Source organism: Eurosta solidaginis, chromosome 4 (genome assembly GCF_040869045.1).
Source record: "Eurosta solidaginis isolate ZX-2024a chromosome 4, ASM4086904v1, whole genome shotgun sequence".
Lineage (NCBI taxonomy): Eukaryota > Metazoa > Arthropoda > Insecta > Diptera > Tephritidae > Eurosta > Eurosta solidaginis.
The window spans coordinates 3,488,032-3,505,073 of NC_090322.1; the positions used below are offsets into that span (position 1 = coordinate 3,488,032).

General features: G+C 37.3%; 2 protein-coding genes across 2 annotated transcripts in view; one reads left to right on the forward strand and one right to left on the reverse strand.

Moving 5' to 3' along the window:
* Positions 1 to 12,200, forward strand: part of e(y)3 (enhancer of yellow 3) — a 77,158-nt gene extending 64,958 nt beyond the window's left edge. Inside the window, exons 5-12 of the mRNA XM_067779586.1 lie at positions 6,272 to 6,363; positions 6,430 to 6,579; positions 6,647 to 7,093; positions 7,162 to 7,434; positions 7,504 to 7,783; positions 7,851 to 8,013; positions 8,101 to 8,289; positions 8,371 to 12,200. Of these exons, the coding sequence (XP_067635687.1) occupies positions 6,272 to 6,363; positions 6,430 to 6,579; positions 6,647 to 7,093; positions 7,162 to 7,434; positions 7,504 to 7,783; positions 7,851 to 8,013; positions 8,101 to 8,289; positions 8,371 to 8,873 (2,097 nt within the window). The 3' untranslated portion in view covers positions 8,874 to 12,200. The remainder of the gene's footprint in view (positions 1 to 6,271; positions 6,364 to 6,429; positions 6,580 to 6,646; positions 7,094 to 7,161; positions 7,435 to 7,503; positions 7,784 to 7,850; positions 8,014 to 8,100; positions 8,290 to 8,370) is intronic.
* Positions 11,894 to 13,493, reverse strand: LOC137248687 (probable phosphatase phospho2). Its single transcript, XM_067779602.1, has one exon. The coding sequence runs from the start codon at positions 13,355 to 13,357 to the stop codon at positions 12,449 to 12,451; it is 909 nt and encodes a 302-aa protein (XP_067635703.1). The 5' UTR covers positions 13,358 to 13,493; the 3' UTR covers positions 11,894 to 12,448.
* Between the last annotated feature and the right edge of the window lie 3,549 nt (positions 13,494 to 17,042).

The window sequence follows — 17,042 nt, forward strand, 5'->3', positions numbered from 1 at the left end:
ACTTCATCGCGCATGGTATCCATACCTTAACTTTTGGTACCGTGGCGATTTGCGCTTTATCCACCACCTCAAACCGCGCGTTCGTGCCTTGCCTTTGGAGGTTTGGAACCACTTCCTCCAGCCACTGCAAGCTCGCGATGTTGTCGCACGCTATCATCTTCACACCGTTATACCATCCCCCCGAATAAAAGGTTGGAAGGGGCTTACTTGGTTATTCCCGCATCATCTTAAGCATTAAGCTAATAAGCTCCTTTTCCACAGATCTCCACCTTTCAGTAGTCATTTGTCCGAAAGGACTGCTACGATCAACCAGCGCCACAGTAAGTGACTGCTTTGCCACATCACTCATCTTCTCGAGAAAAGCAGGAGTCTTAGTGTTATCTCCCTTTGGCACCTTCGAGAAAGCCGGAGTCTTAGCGTTATCTCCCTTTGGCTTATCTCCTACTTCCTTAATTGGAACTTCCCTCTGACTCGCAGCTTTCGAGGTAGTTGCTACCTCGCTATTGGAGCCCATCTGTCTTACAGCTTTGGGCCTACTTGTCTTGTCTATGCGACTGCCCTGCCTCGCGGCTCTAGGACTGGGTCCTTTCTGCGTCTTGAAAGCAGGATTGTCGCCTTCCGCCGAACGCTGCCTCTTCATTCTGCCATTCGACGCTTCTTCCTCCTCGTACCGGTTGCAGAACCGAGGGTTTCTCGCAGCAAACCTTTTGAACTGCCTTCGACCTACTTCTACCGCTTCATGGGCCCATTCCAAGCGCTCGATCCACCTCTGTTGGGTCGACCACTGCTCCCAAGCGTTGTACAATTCTTAGTGCTGCACGGTACTTCGAGAGAGCTCTTTTACTTCCTCTGCTCCGTACCCTTCTCCACTCTTCTACCCCGTTTTCATTTGTGTGCTTCTCCAACACGGAGCTCATTGAATCAGCACTACTCTCGCTCCCCGAGTCCGACGCATCGCTTAATTCGTATTTGTCGTCCTTGGATTGCGACTCAGTCCTCCTCTTTACATCGTCCTTATTACAGTCAGTTAATGAGTCTTTCATCTTGGTCGTACGACCACCTGCCCGACAAGGCGGGCTCAGCGATCCAGTATTATATACGGGGAAAGAACCGTCCGCCACAGCAGCGCCCCTTGCTGTGGTAAGGCCATTAATACTTCCCGAGGTGGCCCGGTATCGGGAAGGCTCCGTTCGAATACAGCCGAATTTATTCCCTGGCTGCAAATCGTCCAATAGGCACGGTCCGCATAACACCCTGGATTAGGGGGTTGGCAGTTCTTGGTCACCGACATCCCGCCGCCCTCGTATGAGGCGAAACGGCGTAGATGTCAGTCTTAACCAGCTCCGCCTCATAGTCGGGTGCTATGGAGTTCGGCTAAGCCCTCACACCAACGACAAGGTGCCTACCCTAGTGAGGGAAAATTCAAGAGTAATAAAGTAATAAAGTAATCTTTTCCTCAAAAAATCGTGACTCACTTTTTATATATGAGGCGTTTTTTTTTTTTTTTCAAAAACAAAGTAATCATCTTTCACTCAGTAAATAGAGACTGAGCAAAGCTCACTAATTATACATGAGACTCATTGCTTTAACAAAACTGATAAAAAGTAGTCATGGCAGAAAATATATTTACGACTTTAGCTCGTTTGTAACCGATAATTTATCGATTATTTGGGATGATTTTGGAAGCTGCGTTACTTAGAAACTTGGTATCGAATTTTCTGGAGTTCGCACACTCATGTAGAAACTCCTGGTTTTCGACTATAGAAAAACGTCTATTATAAGTTTAGGATCCCCATAAACTTCTTCACTTTTTCGACATTCAGAGAAAAACCACAATGACTCACGTATTTCCCTCCAACAGAAGAATCATACATATCAGATCAAACAAACTCTCCCCGAAAATAGAGGACTTAAATATGTTGCGTATGTTGCTGTTGTTATTGTCTGATTTCATTTTCGCATTATCTTTTTCTAGCTTACGAAAGACGTTTTTCAGAAGTTTTTCAAATTTTTTCATCCAACTCAAAAAAAGTTATGAATTTTTAAAAAAACACCGTTTATGTTTTCAAAATGCTATAACTTTTTCAAAAATTGACCGTTTGGGACCTTTTTTTTTTAAATTTGTTTTAAAATGTACTTTTCGGAAAAAATTCAAAAAAATTTTTTACTTTTTTTTTTGTAATTTTTCAGTTTTTAGAGATTTTTTGAATTTCGCCCTTTTTTCTCATAAAAAACTTCAATCAATTCTGCAATCATCCCCACTAAGTGTGGGGCGAGAATTTTTTTATTTAATTGAAAAAAAAACTTTAACATTTTTTTTGTTTTCTTCCCAAAAGTACATTTAAAAACATATTTAAAAAAATGATCCCAAACGGTCAATTTTTGAAAAAGTTACAGCAATTTGAAAAAAAAACACCGTTTTCCAACTCAAAATAAGTTTTAAATATTTTGAAAAAAAAAATTTTAAATTTTTTTTTCAATTAAATAAAAAAAATGCTCGGCCCTGGATTTTGACCATAGATGGCATTTAACAATTCCAAAGGTGACAGGTCTTTATCAAAATTTGCTTCGTAAATGTGTTTAAAGTGAATTATTTTAAATTACCTTCTTTCAAAAGTGGGCGGTGCCACGCCCATTGTCCAAAATTTTACTAATTTTCTATTCTGCGTCATAAGTTTAACTCACCTACCAAGTTTCATCGCTTTATTCGTCTTTGGTAATGAATTATCGCACATTTTCGGTTTTTCGAAATTTTCGATATCGAAAAAGTGCGCGTGGTTATAGTCCGATATTGTTCATTTTAAATAGAGATCTGAGATGAGTGCTCAGGAACCTACGTACCAAATTTCATCAAAATACCTCAAAATTTACTCAAGTTAGCGTATTAACGGACGGACGGACGGACATGGCTCAATCAATTTTTGTTTCGATCCTGATGATTTTGATATATGGAAGTCTATATCTATCTCGATTCCTTTATACCTGTACAACCAACCGTTATCCAATCAAAGTTAATATACTCTGTGAGCTCTGCTCAACTGAGTATAAAAACAGGCGCTTTCGATGTCAGCTTAAGACGGACTTTGCATCACCAAATTCACCAAGTTATTAAAACAAAACACTAAAGGAAAAGTTATATAATAAACTAATATGCTCACTTTTTTCCAAAAAATTAATAATGAACCATGAATTCAAATGAAATGACCCAAGGCGAACATGTTTTCAAATTGTCCTCAAGGTCCGGAAAAAAGCAAATTACCCAAAGAAGGTGCCGATTTTTTTAAATTTTATATTGCGATTGGCTGAAAGAATAAGCGAAATCAGTGATGCAAAATCCTTTAGTAAGTTCTATGGGCATAAACACCCCTTTGAAATGATTCTTACCTCATACTTAAGTTGAGGATATATGTACGTATAAGAAGGGTTTGAAAAATCACTTGGGCTTACATTCAAACATCTGTTGTTTATTTGCGAAACTATACAAAGCATCTAAAATGTTAATTTTGATTTTCACACTTCATCCTTCAACACCCAAGTCTCCCGGTTTGACATTTCCTAAAGTTGGCGGCCCTATCCAAAACTAGTCCCTTGGAGCGAATCACATTGATTATAGCCTATCAACCGAGTTTAAATATTACCCTCACGTTACTGCTCCTTTTACAAATGTGAATACGTAGACACAGATATTTACCAGGTGAGGCTTTGTCCTTCGCAAGAACACTTAAAGTGGTAAAGCAAAAGCTTTCCCAAGACAATCGAACTAATGACCGTTTGTGCTACTACCCTAATGTAGTGGACAGTCGAACTAGTCTGAAAACTGAAGTCACGCGGTAATCCACAATGAGCTCTTATTTCGACTTGTATTTTTCGATAAATTTTGCTGCGCCCGCCCGAACCGTAGTTTCATCCCTGTCTTCAAATTGCGACAAAAAGGAAAACGTCTCGTTCAAATTTCTCATAGCTGCAAATCGTTCAGTAATGCCAGTCATTACCGAATCGACGATCACCAAGAATGTATTGTTTTTAAAATCAGACTCTTATCTTCAAACCATCTTTTGGGTTTTCTTTTTCGAATGTCCGGAAACTTTGGCCTGATGTTCAATTGAATAGCAACTATTTTGCATTCGTTTAAAATTGTATTCCATTGGTTCCTGATCAACTTAAAATCAGCTAATTAAGTTTCTTTCATTAATAGTCAGTATATTGAACCAAATTGAGGACAGCAAGATACATTCGAACTTGTTTGATGTACCTGAGAATGCCGGTAATATATCCGCATGCTTGTGAAGTCTAATTTAGCTTAAGTAATGCGTTTAGTGCTTGTGTTAATCCTGGAACATGGTTTGCGAATGGTCTGATTGCCTCAATTCTAGCCGACCACCTAGTGTCTGAAAAACTGTAAAGAGAGCTCGGTACATTTTTTTTTTTTTGAGGATGTCCCATCGCTGTGGACTGCTGCTGAAAATAGTAAAACATTTTTGTACACCTCCGAAGAAAGTAATTGCAGCCGTACAACATTCTGCAGCATCAACACCACATAAGTTGAGACTGTGGGTTGCACAAGACGAGTAATCAGCATTGGAGTTTTTGTCGAGAATGTGACGTAGTGTTCCCTTGTAAGCTTCTTTCATATTGGCGCCGTTATCGTACCCATGTGCACGACAATCTTTTAATGGGATTTCATGTTTACCTAGAGTATGGCAAATTAGATCAGCGATTTTTTGACCAGTTTTTTGGTTACAATTCACGAAAGCCACTTGAATTGTAAAATTTGTTGCTTTCGAATTGAAATGGAGGTAGCGCAAAATGAACGTAGTCAACGTGACTAGCATCAGGCATAGCATCAACGATAATAGCAAAATACTTGAATTTCTTGCGTTGATCTAATATAGTTTCCCTCACGTGTTTTGCACAAATTTCTATAAACTCAGCTGGCCCATAAGCTGCCAAATGAAATATTTATTCTTAAATTTTAAGGAAAAGGACTTCAAATTATTTTTCACACGTCACTATAATATTAAAACGAAATGCAGATATTTATTTATTTATTACAGCTTTATTAAGCCTAGCTTATATCTATTTACAATGTATATATATATAATAATCTTAACTATACAAACATATAATTCTAACCTAGTTAGTTGCTTTTGAAATTCAGCTTAAAAATTGTACATGGAACAACTAAAAACTCTTGAATTTAAAAAAAATTTCTTAGTACCTCTAAATCGCGGGCCCCCTCATAAACCCCGGGCCCGGGGGAATCCCCCATTCCCCCCTCTCGTCGGGACTGCGTGTAGGCACCTTGTGCAACTGTGATTTTTGGAAAGAGAATTAATTAATTAAATACAGTCGGAAAAATAAACACAAATACCCAACGAAAATTTATACATAGAAGCAAAGAGGATAAATATAATAAGAGACGTCACTCGTTGTAGCCGTTTGCTAAATGTTTTCTTCGAGGCAGTCTCTGTTTTGTTTTTTTTTTTTTTGGCGAGATGTCCATAAATGTCTTTATACCTTTTCGTGGGGTATTTGTGTTTATTTTCCCGACTGTATTTAATTAATTAATTAATTCATCACATCGTCGACTGTATTTAATTAATTAATTAAAATCACATTTTTTCCATAAAGAGCCTACAAGATATGGACAAATGCGAGACAATTGAAAATGTGCCTCATGGGAAAACATTAGGCATCAATTTTTTTAATTTCCAGCGAGTTACTCGCCACTCGTAGCAGACTGGTGACTCTTATTATATTTCTAACATGAATATTTCAAGAGCAATGTGTATGTATATATCGAACCCAAGATCCTTATTTCGAAGCTATTTTTAACCCACAATCATCCTTGGAAGATTTCAAGTGGGGGTTTAATCCGGTTAGAACGTAATTCAATTTATTTCGGATATTTATGTACATACATACATACATATATGAAAATACACGACTGTGCATACCCCAATAGATCCATACATATGTATGTATGCACTTGCAGATTTAGCTTGTCTTTGGTTTACCTGCGAACTTTAAAATTAATAAATTTTCCAAAAAAAAATATTCCCCGCTAATTAATTCTTCAAAAACTACTTCGGGTGTATAAGTCTGAAGCGAAATGCGTTCGCTTTGACAAAATTAGTTGAGACCATCGTCCTGTACCCTTAACGAGAAAGATTCTACTTAAATAGTTTATACTCAGTATTATATTATATTATCAGTATATTAAGCATATGTGTACCTCTCAATTTAATGCATTTTCCTCTGTACTAAATAGTCCCCACAAGTTTTTGAAGAGGATACACGCATGAGCGCCGATTTAAGTCAAACTCAGTTACAACTACCAGCGGAACCAGCGACTCCTTTGCGGTATATATCTGCATATTTCTTTGGTATTATAAATTTGTAAATACTCTTTATTCTCCGTATACACAGGCAACCCGATTTTCTTAACAACGATGAGTCTCAATCCTCAGTAATTAGCACAAGTAGCATTTTGGATCCCAATAATGTGGTTGCAGTTCAAAATGGTAGCGCTGTTAAACGTACAAAGAAAAAGAAGATGGAAGTTTGCATTGCAGAGGAGTAAGTTTTTGCTTTAACGTGCATTTCGTATATAATATTAAAAATCAAATATTTGAAAATATTGTAGCGCTGAAATTACCGTCTCAGCAATTGCCGAATACGAATGGCCTCCTCCGAAAGGTTGTTGCCCCGCGCGTGATCGCGACACTTTTATGATTCAAGAGCAGGTTGCTTTATATCTGGGTATTAAGAGCTTCAAGCGAAAATATCCCGATTTACCACGACGACAAATTGACATGGAAGAGCGTAATTGGTTACAAGAAAAAGGTCTTGTTTCCGAACGTATGTGCGACTTGGGCATAACAGCAGTTTGGGCGTCCGATATATTGGACATAATGTATGCTGATTTTTATGAGAAATATGAGGAGTATAAGGATTTCATACGGCAAAAACATTTGCGTGAAATTGAGGCGAAACAGAAAGCATTGGGTCTCAATGTAACGGGTCGTGGGCTGCAAGTGCGCGATCGTGCGATGCTTTCGACTAGCAAATGGAATGCATACTTCAATAGAAGGTAATTTGTTACAAAAAAAAATAATTCTTCTTTGATCCATATATATTTTGTATACATTGTATTTGCAGCCGTAAAGAGGAGCGGTTAGCTTGCATGGACTTGCAAACGTTAACAGTGAATGTGCCATTGCCAGCAACGGCACCCACTGCAACATTAGTGAATCGTCCTATTGCTGATGCTGTCGCAGAGGCAATCAAAGCTGAACAAATACCTGAACCACCAACGCTGCTTAAACCACGCATTACTACGCCACCGCACAACTTGGATGCAAGCTATCCTGTGGCTGTAGTAACCGGACAGTATTCTGCCAAATACCATCATTATACACCCTTGGATTTGAGGTAGGTTTAAGCAGAAATATGTTGCTGGACAAAAAAATCTTACTTATTAAAATTGTGTTAATTTTACAGTTGCTTGCCGCTTAATACGGTGCTGATTGATCCACGTTTACTGGCTAAACGTATCTCTCAACATACTTTAGAACTGCCAGAATCAAAAGTTTTAGATGAAAAGCCAGTAATGGATCATAACACAACTTCCGTTGCGAGACTTGATACAAACCACACTGAAATTGCTAAGAGACGCAACAGACACACACGCAAAGCCGCCATGGCAAAACCAAAACCTGTAGATAACAGTGAAACTGAGTCGGCAATGTCCTCATCGGACAATGGAAGTGAAAGCGAAACGGTAAGTTATAATGTAAAATAAGGAAAAAAATGGATGAGAGGTTTATTAAATTAAAAATGTGTTATAGGATTCGGACAGTGACACTGACAGTTCAACAGATGATAGCTCCTCATCATCTGAAGAAGAGAGCGACGCACCCGACACCTGTGGCGTGTGCCAACGTACGCAGAATTGCAATATGAAAGATCTTCCGGAGGTTTTCATACGTTGTTACACGTGTCGACGTAAAGGTAATTTTTTAGCGGCAATTATTAGTTTCATTTGTATTTATATTTATATTAAATATTAAAATTTGTAATGCTTTTTTTTATAAACAGTACATCCAAGCTGCGTTGAAATGCCACACCGTATGGTCGCACGTGTGAGGAACTACAATTGGCAATGCTTTGACTGCAAGTGTTGCATTAAATGCAAAGGCAAGAAGGATCAAAATAAGATGTTGTATTGCGAGCAGTGCGATCGAGGCTTTCACATTTACTGCTTGGGCGTAAAAGCCGTACCTGATGGTAAGTTTTGCCAAATCTGCAAACTGGAATACGACTCAATGTTTATACTATTTAATTACTATTTGCTTTTTGCTTTAACAGGTCGTTGGAGTTGCGATCGTTGCAGCATTTGCATGCGTTGTGGTGCCACCAAACCGGAAGGTTTGCCCCAACCAACAAGTCTTAATGGCGAAAAAATCAAACCGATCAAACACAAGAAAGTCAAATGGATACACGAATATCGAATAGATCACATCACGAAATTGCGCGAACACTGCTCCATGTTGTGTGTGCCATGCGGGCGGCCAAAAAATATGAGACGCGTTCAAATAGCCAGCCCAGGCGCTAGTAACAACACAACAAGTCTACCATCACCACCCGCCACAACGCAACAAAAGCAACCAGTGAAAAGCCGGTCACAATCTCATCAAGCAACAGCAGCAGCTACCAATGCTTCGGATGCTGCTGCGCTTGCAACGGCTACAGCAGATGGTACAGCACGTGCAAGTGGTAAATCATCAAAAAATACAAGCACAGCAAACGCAACGAAAACAAGTAGTACAGCTGGTACGCTGCCGCCACCGCCACCACCCGTTGTTGCCTGAGTGGGGGTTATACGTTACTGCCCCAAACGTAGTAACCAGACAAATATGTAATAGAGCAATAAAGTGTAGCGGCACACAACGTAGCGCATAGATGCTCCAGAGGAAACTGATGATGTCGTCATGATGGTGTAAGTAAAATAATAAAAGCACTTGGAAATCATTAAAACATACACAAAGTTCGAAGCAGTAATTTATATTTTGTTTTAAATTAAGAGAAATACATAAGTAATTATTTTAATATGCACTGGGATTGGGTTATAGCTATCCAATTGTACAAAAATTCAAAAACTATCCCTTCCCATGGAGTTGAAATTTTTTGATAGCATTGAGACTTTTTTGTTTATCTTCCTTGTTCCAGCAAATATTATTCTTTGAATACGTACACGAGGATAGTTCTCAGTCATATTTTACAAAGAGTACATACTATTATTGAAAAATCAATGACAAACTTAAAGCCTTTTCATACACATATACATAACACTTAGTTTAGCAATTAAGTATAATATATGATTAAATTTGTAATATTTTTAAATTAAGTTTAAATGTTTAGTTGTGTTTAATAATAACTATTTAAATGTAAGCTCGATTAACCTATGCTATAAAATGTTAAGCCTAAAGGGTTAATTTATCATCAAATGTATTATAGTGCAAAGAAAAAATAAATGCAAATAGAAAAGAGGAAAACGTTCTCGTACAGAAATATAACTAATGAAAAAGTATATAAAATATAAAGATTTGCTGCATGCAAACACAATCATGTCTTTATTATAAAGTAAAATGGCAAATAATGCGCATAAGAGTTGATTTAAGGCATAAATAAATTAAAATAAAAACATTTAAACTACACAAAGAAAACTAAGCTTAAAAATTATTAAATATTAAACTTTGAAATGCAAATGCACTTTGCAGAAAAAAAACACAACAGCAACATTGTAAATTTTTTAAACTGCTAAAAATTTATTTAAATATATAAACAGGAATGGATTTACATAAATTGACGACAGTGTGGCAATTGTCCAAAAAATAATCGAGGCGCTTTGCAGCAGCTTTGCATTAATTTGAGATATGTGCGCGATTTTTAGGTGCGTTTTATTGTAAAAACTACTTTAATATTTTTTTTTTTTATATTATTTACTTTTAGCTTCTTACGTTTATTGCGCAATTTTGTAGATATCGGTATAAATATAAAACTGAATAACCGCCAAATATTTTTTACTGCAAAGTTTGCAACACATTTATCTTAACACCTTTCTACCGATTATTTTGAAACTTTAAAAACATATAGATATGTGAACGAAGTATGTTTAGGTAAAAGAGTTTTAATACCCGAGATCCGGCTTTGAAGATATTGATAAAAAATATGAACCCGGAAAACCTTAAATTTTTTTTTACTTATTTAAACACTTCTTAATTGATTTTGTTGAAATTTTATCAGGATGTAAATATCTATGTGGGGTATATTTAGGTAAAATTTTGTTGATACCCGAAATCCGGTTTTAGAGATATTGGCAAAAATATGAAACCGGGTAACCGTCAAATATTTCATACCCGTTTGTTAATTGTTTCTCTACACCACAGTAGTATACCATCCATTGCCAATCTTCGAATATTCACGCAAGGAAAGTTATTGGTGTTTGCACATGGGGCAAATATACGAAATTTTCGCCAAAAATTGGCAATCGTTAAAAAGTGTAGACATTTTTTTTTTTTTTTTTTAATTTTCCTACCAAATTTGTGTCCCTTTTCATTTACTTTTAAATAAAACCTGGTTAAAAAAAAAAATGTACACTTTTTGACGATTGCCAATTTTTGTCGGAAATTTCGTATATTTGCCCCATGTACAAACATCAATAACTTTCCTTGCGTGAATATTCCAAGATGAGGCAATTGTGGTGTAGAGAAAAAATTAACAAACGGGTATGAAGTGATAAAAGTAAAATTGTAGCTGTGCCCACAAAAAAACATGCTCCTGAAAAAAATTTACGCTGCCAAGCGCTTCCACTTTTCTGCGTCTGCCTTCAAAACTGAAAGGGGCACATCGAATTTAAAGCCCTAGGTATTTTTAGTCCCTGATAGGCTATTATCGTACATAATCCAAATTTCAATACTCAGTTGCCTCAGAAAGCTTTAAGCAAAAACTGTCAATATTGAAAATGACAAAAAAAAAGTATCGCTACTTTGATGATGATAGTTTTGAGTATTGGAGGGGCACATTCATTTTGCTCATACATTTAGAATCTCGGTCTCAAAAAGAACATTCAGTTTAAATTTCATAGTGTTTCAGTGATGCCTCAAAATTTTATCAAAAAAATTCAAAAAACAAATCAAGTGTATGGCTTGAAAAAGTGCAAAAATCGCCGTTTTTACTTTTCGAAGTTTGAAAAAACTTACTATCAACTTTCTTGATTTTTAAAATCATCAGATCGGATAGTCAAAAGGTCAAACTTAATGACCTTGTACTTTTTTCTGGCCTTAGGTAATTTGCCCGTGTGTAAAACCCGAGTATCCAAAAAAGTAAAAGCTTTTGGGATTTGCCCATATGTAAATACTAAAAATTCATATATATTTTAATCACAACGCCCAACTGCTATTTTGTTACAAAGTAATCAGGGTATTATTCCGAAAGTGGAAATTTTACAGAAAACTTTCGCTTCCAAAACTTAAAGTTTAACAGAATCCTAATATGAACTTCGATCAAAAGCGCAAAAACTTGAAGATATGTGGTTTTGATGCTTAAAGAGATTTAAAATTTTCGCTCGTTCCTTCTTCCTTCGCTTTTTGATGTCGCCTTAGTCTTTACGTGCAAATAGAAGCTAACTTAAACGTCCTTGATTATTTGCGATTTGAATTTAACAAAAAATCTGTGCATTAAGTTTGGCTGCTGCTCCTTTTTAATGCAACTCACACTTGCCGTCTCTGTTTTTTTTTGTTTTTTTTTTTTTTCAAATATCCGATTTTAATGTACGTACGTATAACCATCCTAGAGTTGTAATCGAAATGACAAAATCTAAATGATAAAAATTAGTTAATAAAGGTGAATATAAGCGCGTGCATAAATGATTCTTGTATGGATCCTGCATACTTTTTTATTGTTTAAAAATTAGTTATTAAATAGCAACTAAGATAAAAGAAGCAAACGAATATTTACGTAAACCTACAACTGCAAAGCGTTTTGTGTTTGCTTTGACGCGCGCACAACTTTGACAATGGTTGTGTTTGTGACGGAGCATGCGCAAGGGCTTTGTGTGTTGGAGTTTACATTTACTGTATTAAAGTAATTAATTTACCCAAATAAACGCTATGATGATACATACTATAATAATGAAATGATAATTATTACTAATAACAAATAAAACAAATACGCAGTTATTTTTCTACAATAATTTATTTTTTCCAAAATATGTATGTATGTTTGTGTATGTAACTTGTTTTTGAATTGGTATTAAAAACACAATTTTCCGCTCAATTAAAATTGTTCCTTGAATTTGACTCTCTTTGTTGCTTTTAGTGTTTCTGTATCACTCACAAGATTTAGTATTTATATATTCGTTTGGCCAATGTCGCGTCGCAAGATTTTATATGCATGATATAGTAACACAATCCAATGCAGACTCCAGCAACTTTAGCAACTCATGACCAGTAGTCCACAGCAACAGCAGTGGCCTTACTTTACACCTCTTACGATAGCAACGCACTTTCTTTTCCAAATCTTTTCCCTTACGTACACACACAATATCATCTTTACACATACCCAAAGTCGGACAATAATCATGTGCACCATCCGCTATGAAAATAACGCGCTCATATTTAATACCCAATCCATATCGTTTCATAACATATTCTTCTAAAATGGCACGCTTGCAGAGATTTGGTGGACTCAATGGACATTTGTTGTTGTTGTTAAAGGGCTGTACATATAAGCCATCGCTACTAACGATAAATGCTGAATTCGTAAATATCGCTTTTATACATTTTGTTAGACTGTGTTTGGCTATCCAATCATTGATGAAAATTGTATTGGCATCGCTTATGATGATTATATCGTATTTGGGATCACATGCTTCATACAGATGTTTGATGAACTCTACCATACTTGGTACTGGCGGTATCGCCGCAATGAGATTACGCAGTTCAGTCGATGAAAACCCCGCCAAGCGTAACATTTCAAAAATACTATTCGCATAATTTATCCAGCCATCTCTATTCAAATTGATATCTTTGGGACGCCTATGAGCAGGTAACAAATCGCGTAAAAGGTTGACCGTATCAACGGAGGTCAAAGTCTCATCGAAATCTAAAACGAGTAAACGCCGTGTTGGCGGACCGAAAGCCATCTTTGTTCTTTTGTATGCCTTTTGACGTGTTAAGACCAATGCCTTAAGATGTGGATATAAAAATAATATTTTTTTAAGTTTTAATAAGCAAAACGTAAGCCGGCTTTTAAGAAAACATTGGTTCAAATTTATTTTTTTTTTTGCTGCCATCAAATTTTAATTTGTTTGTCGAAATTTCAAAGATGAAACTGGTATAATTTATACTCATAGGCACAATCAGCAAAATGAAAATTGAATATGCGCCGGCGATGGCTTTCGGGTCCGTTAACGTGCTTGAGCTGCTTCTGGGAAGCAACCTAACCCAAAGCCTTCGCAAAGTCTTTTTGCTACCTACACGTTTATAATCGCGGCTATAAAATCTATAGACTACCCAGCCAGCATTTTTTGAAAATTTTGATCAAAAAATATTTAATTATCATACCCCAAGATGATTAAAAACATTCAAATTTAAAAGCATTTTCTGTTCGAAAACTAATGTATCGTCGGGAGAAAAATGTACCTTAAATGTGATTATTCTTGAATAATCATTTATGATTCCTATTTCGAAACCCCTTTTATTCATATTTGATATCATTGTAAAATTGAGCTTTAATAGTTTTAGAGTAATATTTGACTGCTTTTCACAGTCATTTTCTGATCATATTCGTTAACATATTTCAATCGTTTTGGTTGAGATTTTTGAATCATTTTTTAATGCGATTATCATGCATTTATTCTTCACATCTCATTCAAAATAAGATACTACATAATAATCTTATTTCATCGGGGGAAGAAAGCATGCGAAAGGGAGCTATTCGAACCACAGGTAACTAGCAAACAAACTTGACAGATATGCACCTGCGACTACAACATCCAACATCAGCATTATCGTCTGCATCTTAAAATACGGATACGATACGGGATGTTGAACACGTATCCAGGTACATATGTCAAGATAGTTTCACTTACTTACTTAATTGGCGCTTAACCGTCTAAACGGTTATGGCCGTCCAACAAGGCGCGCCAGTCGCTCCTTCGCTCCGCCAACCGGCGCCAATTGGTCACACCAAGGGAGTTTAAATCGTTTTCCACCTGGTCCTTCCAACGGAGTGGGGGCCGGCCTCTACCTCTGCTTCCATAGGCGGGTTCCGATAGAAACACTTTCTTGGCCGGAGCATCATCATTTATTCGCATAATATGGCCTAGCCAGCGTAGCCGCTGCGTTTTAATTCGCTGGACTATGTTGATGTCTGCGCATAGCTCGTACAGCTCATCATTAAATCTTCTTCGGTACTCGCCATCGCCGACGCGTAGAGGTCCATAAATCTTTCGAAGAACTTTTCTCTCGAACACTTCCAAAGCCGCTTCATCTGCTGTTGTCATGGTCCATGCTTCTGTCCCATTTAGCAGGACGGGTACGATAAGTGACTTGTAGAGTATGATTTTCGTTCGCCGAGAGAGGACTTTACTTTTCAATTGCCTACCTAGTCCAAAGTAGCATTTATTGGCAAGATTGATTCTTCGCTGGATTTCAGTGCTGATGTTGGTAGTGTTGATGCTGGTTCCCAAATAAACGAAGTCTTTTACTATTTCGAAATTATGGCTGCCAACAGTAGCGTGGTTGACAAGGCGCGTATGCGCTGACTCTTTGCTGGATGACAGCAGGTACTTCGTTTTGTCCTCATTCACCATCAAACCCATCTTTACCGCTTCTTTTTCCAGTTTGTTTCACTTACCTGGGGTTCAAATAGCTCACAACCTTTGTATTGTCCAATCATGTATTTTCTGGGAAGCCGAAGGTGGAGAAATGGTTGGGGAAATCTTCGGTCACGAGCAGCATTACATTATTTTTTGTCTTGAAGAATATCTTTTGCATAAATAATACAATTTTTATATATTTTTTCTTAGCTTCATGATTGAAAAAATATGTTTATGAGAAAAAAATAAGATTTTTAATGAAAAGTAAAATTTCAACAAGTATAAAATTCCCTTCGTTTTTTAACGCCGTCGCGTCAAGTTCGTTTCCCCACAGCTCAACCGCGTGTTCTAAAAGGACGCAATTCATGCGGTTGAGAACAAAATGGCGGATAGTGAGGGAATCGACATGACAAAAAATTAATAAAACAGTTGAAAAACTTAAAATTTATCGTACTTGGAGTAAACCATTAAATCATTTAATCTGAATAATTTATCTAAGAGGAAATACCTGGCGTGTGGAGACAAGTTCTCTGGCCAACAAATCCCAAACTCAAAAAAAAAAAAAAAGTATAAAATTCATTATTCAGTCAGCAAATATAGTCAGAAAATATTCTGAAAGCTGAATGAAAAATGATTATAAATTTTTGATCACCTAAAGTAAACACATTTGATTCAAATATGATTCCAAAATGTGATTGAAAAACTATATTCAGTTTTTGTTCATCGAAAGGTAAGCATATTTGATTATTCTTTTTGAAATATTAAAATTTAATCATCAAAGGACTTCAAAAATGATTCCAAAAAGTGATCGAAAAATGATTTTCGGTTTTTGATCAAGAGTATTCATATTTGATTATTTCTTTAACTCAGTATTTAGTCAGAAAGGGAAATCAAATTGTATTGATATGTAGGGGAATTCAAAATTGAATCACCTAAATGCTGAGCGGGTAGATGAACAAATCTGCGACGACGCAAACGATCCGATTATATGTGGTTGTTGTAGTACCAGATATCAAAAAAAGCATCGATTGATAAGTCCACCAACATTTGAAAGCGTGCGCTGGTAATCATATGCTTTTTAGGTACTCACCAATCTGAAAGCTGTTCTTGGCGTTTATGGGAACCTGCTCATAGTCTTTTTGTTTTTGTTATAGCGATAATGAAGGACTTAAGGAGTGTTATCGATGTTGGTGGTCCTTTGCCGGACGCAGATTCGGTACGTTCCGGTAACAGGCACCATAAAGGTACTAGCCGGACCAAGAACGATTTGGTATGACCACATGTAACCTTCTAGGCCATCCCGCCCTCCCACCTAAATGCATCAGGAGTTCGGGGTCACCAGATATTCGGCTGTTAATGAAACAGGATTCGCCACGGGTAATTGAGTTTGACAATTGGGTTGGAGAACCTATATATTGCGCTGGCATCCCTTTGAAAGTCTTGTGCTACACAAACCGTTAGAAAAATTTGGTATTTTAGTCGCCTCTTACGACAGGCATACCTACCGCGGGTATATTCAAAGCCCCCTAACCCGCTGGGGCCCCAGCTCATCGTCTCTTTTATAATGGCTCTTGCACGAAATAAAATATTTCTGTACTTTATTTGCAGATGATGTGGCAACCCTATCTAGTGAGCGGGATAAGCTCCGACGATCTCCATATGAGATACTCGTTTGCGGGCACGCTGCGATACTAGTGCCTGCTTATATTCCACCTGTCATGCGAACGATTTTTTTGTCACATCGAACCATTGCTTTTGTGGATCTCGTTTCGTCACCCGCTAGATCGGTAGGCGTTAACTCGAATAAGATACTTCCTGTTATTATTGCTGTTGCTGAAGCGCTACGGACACTCCCCGAAGGTTATGGGGAGTGTTATCGATGTTGGTGGTCCTTTGCCGGATATAGATCCGATCCGGTAACAAGCGCCATTAAGGTACTAGCCCGACCGTCTCGGGACCCTGGAGGGTGATGAGGAGCTTGGGGTCGCCAGAGAATCGGCTGCTAAGGAACAGGATTTGCCACGGGTAGGTGAGGTTGACGATTCGGTTGAAGCTATAAATTGCGCTGGCCGCCTCTTTAAAGGGTGCGCTACGCAACCCCTTGAATAGTTTAGTCTGCTCTTACGACAGGCATACCTGCCGCGTCTATATTCTAAGA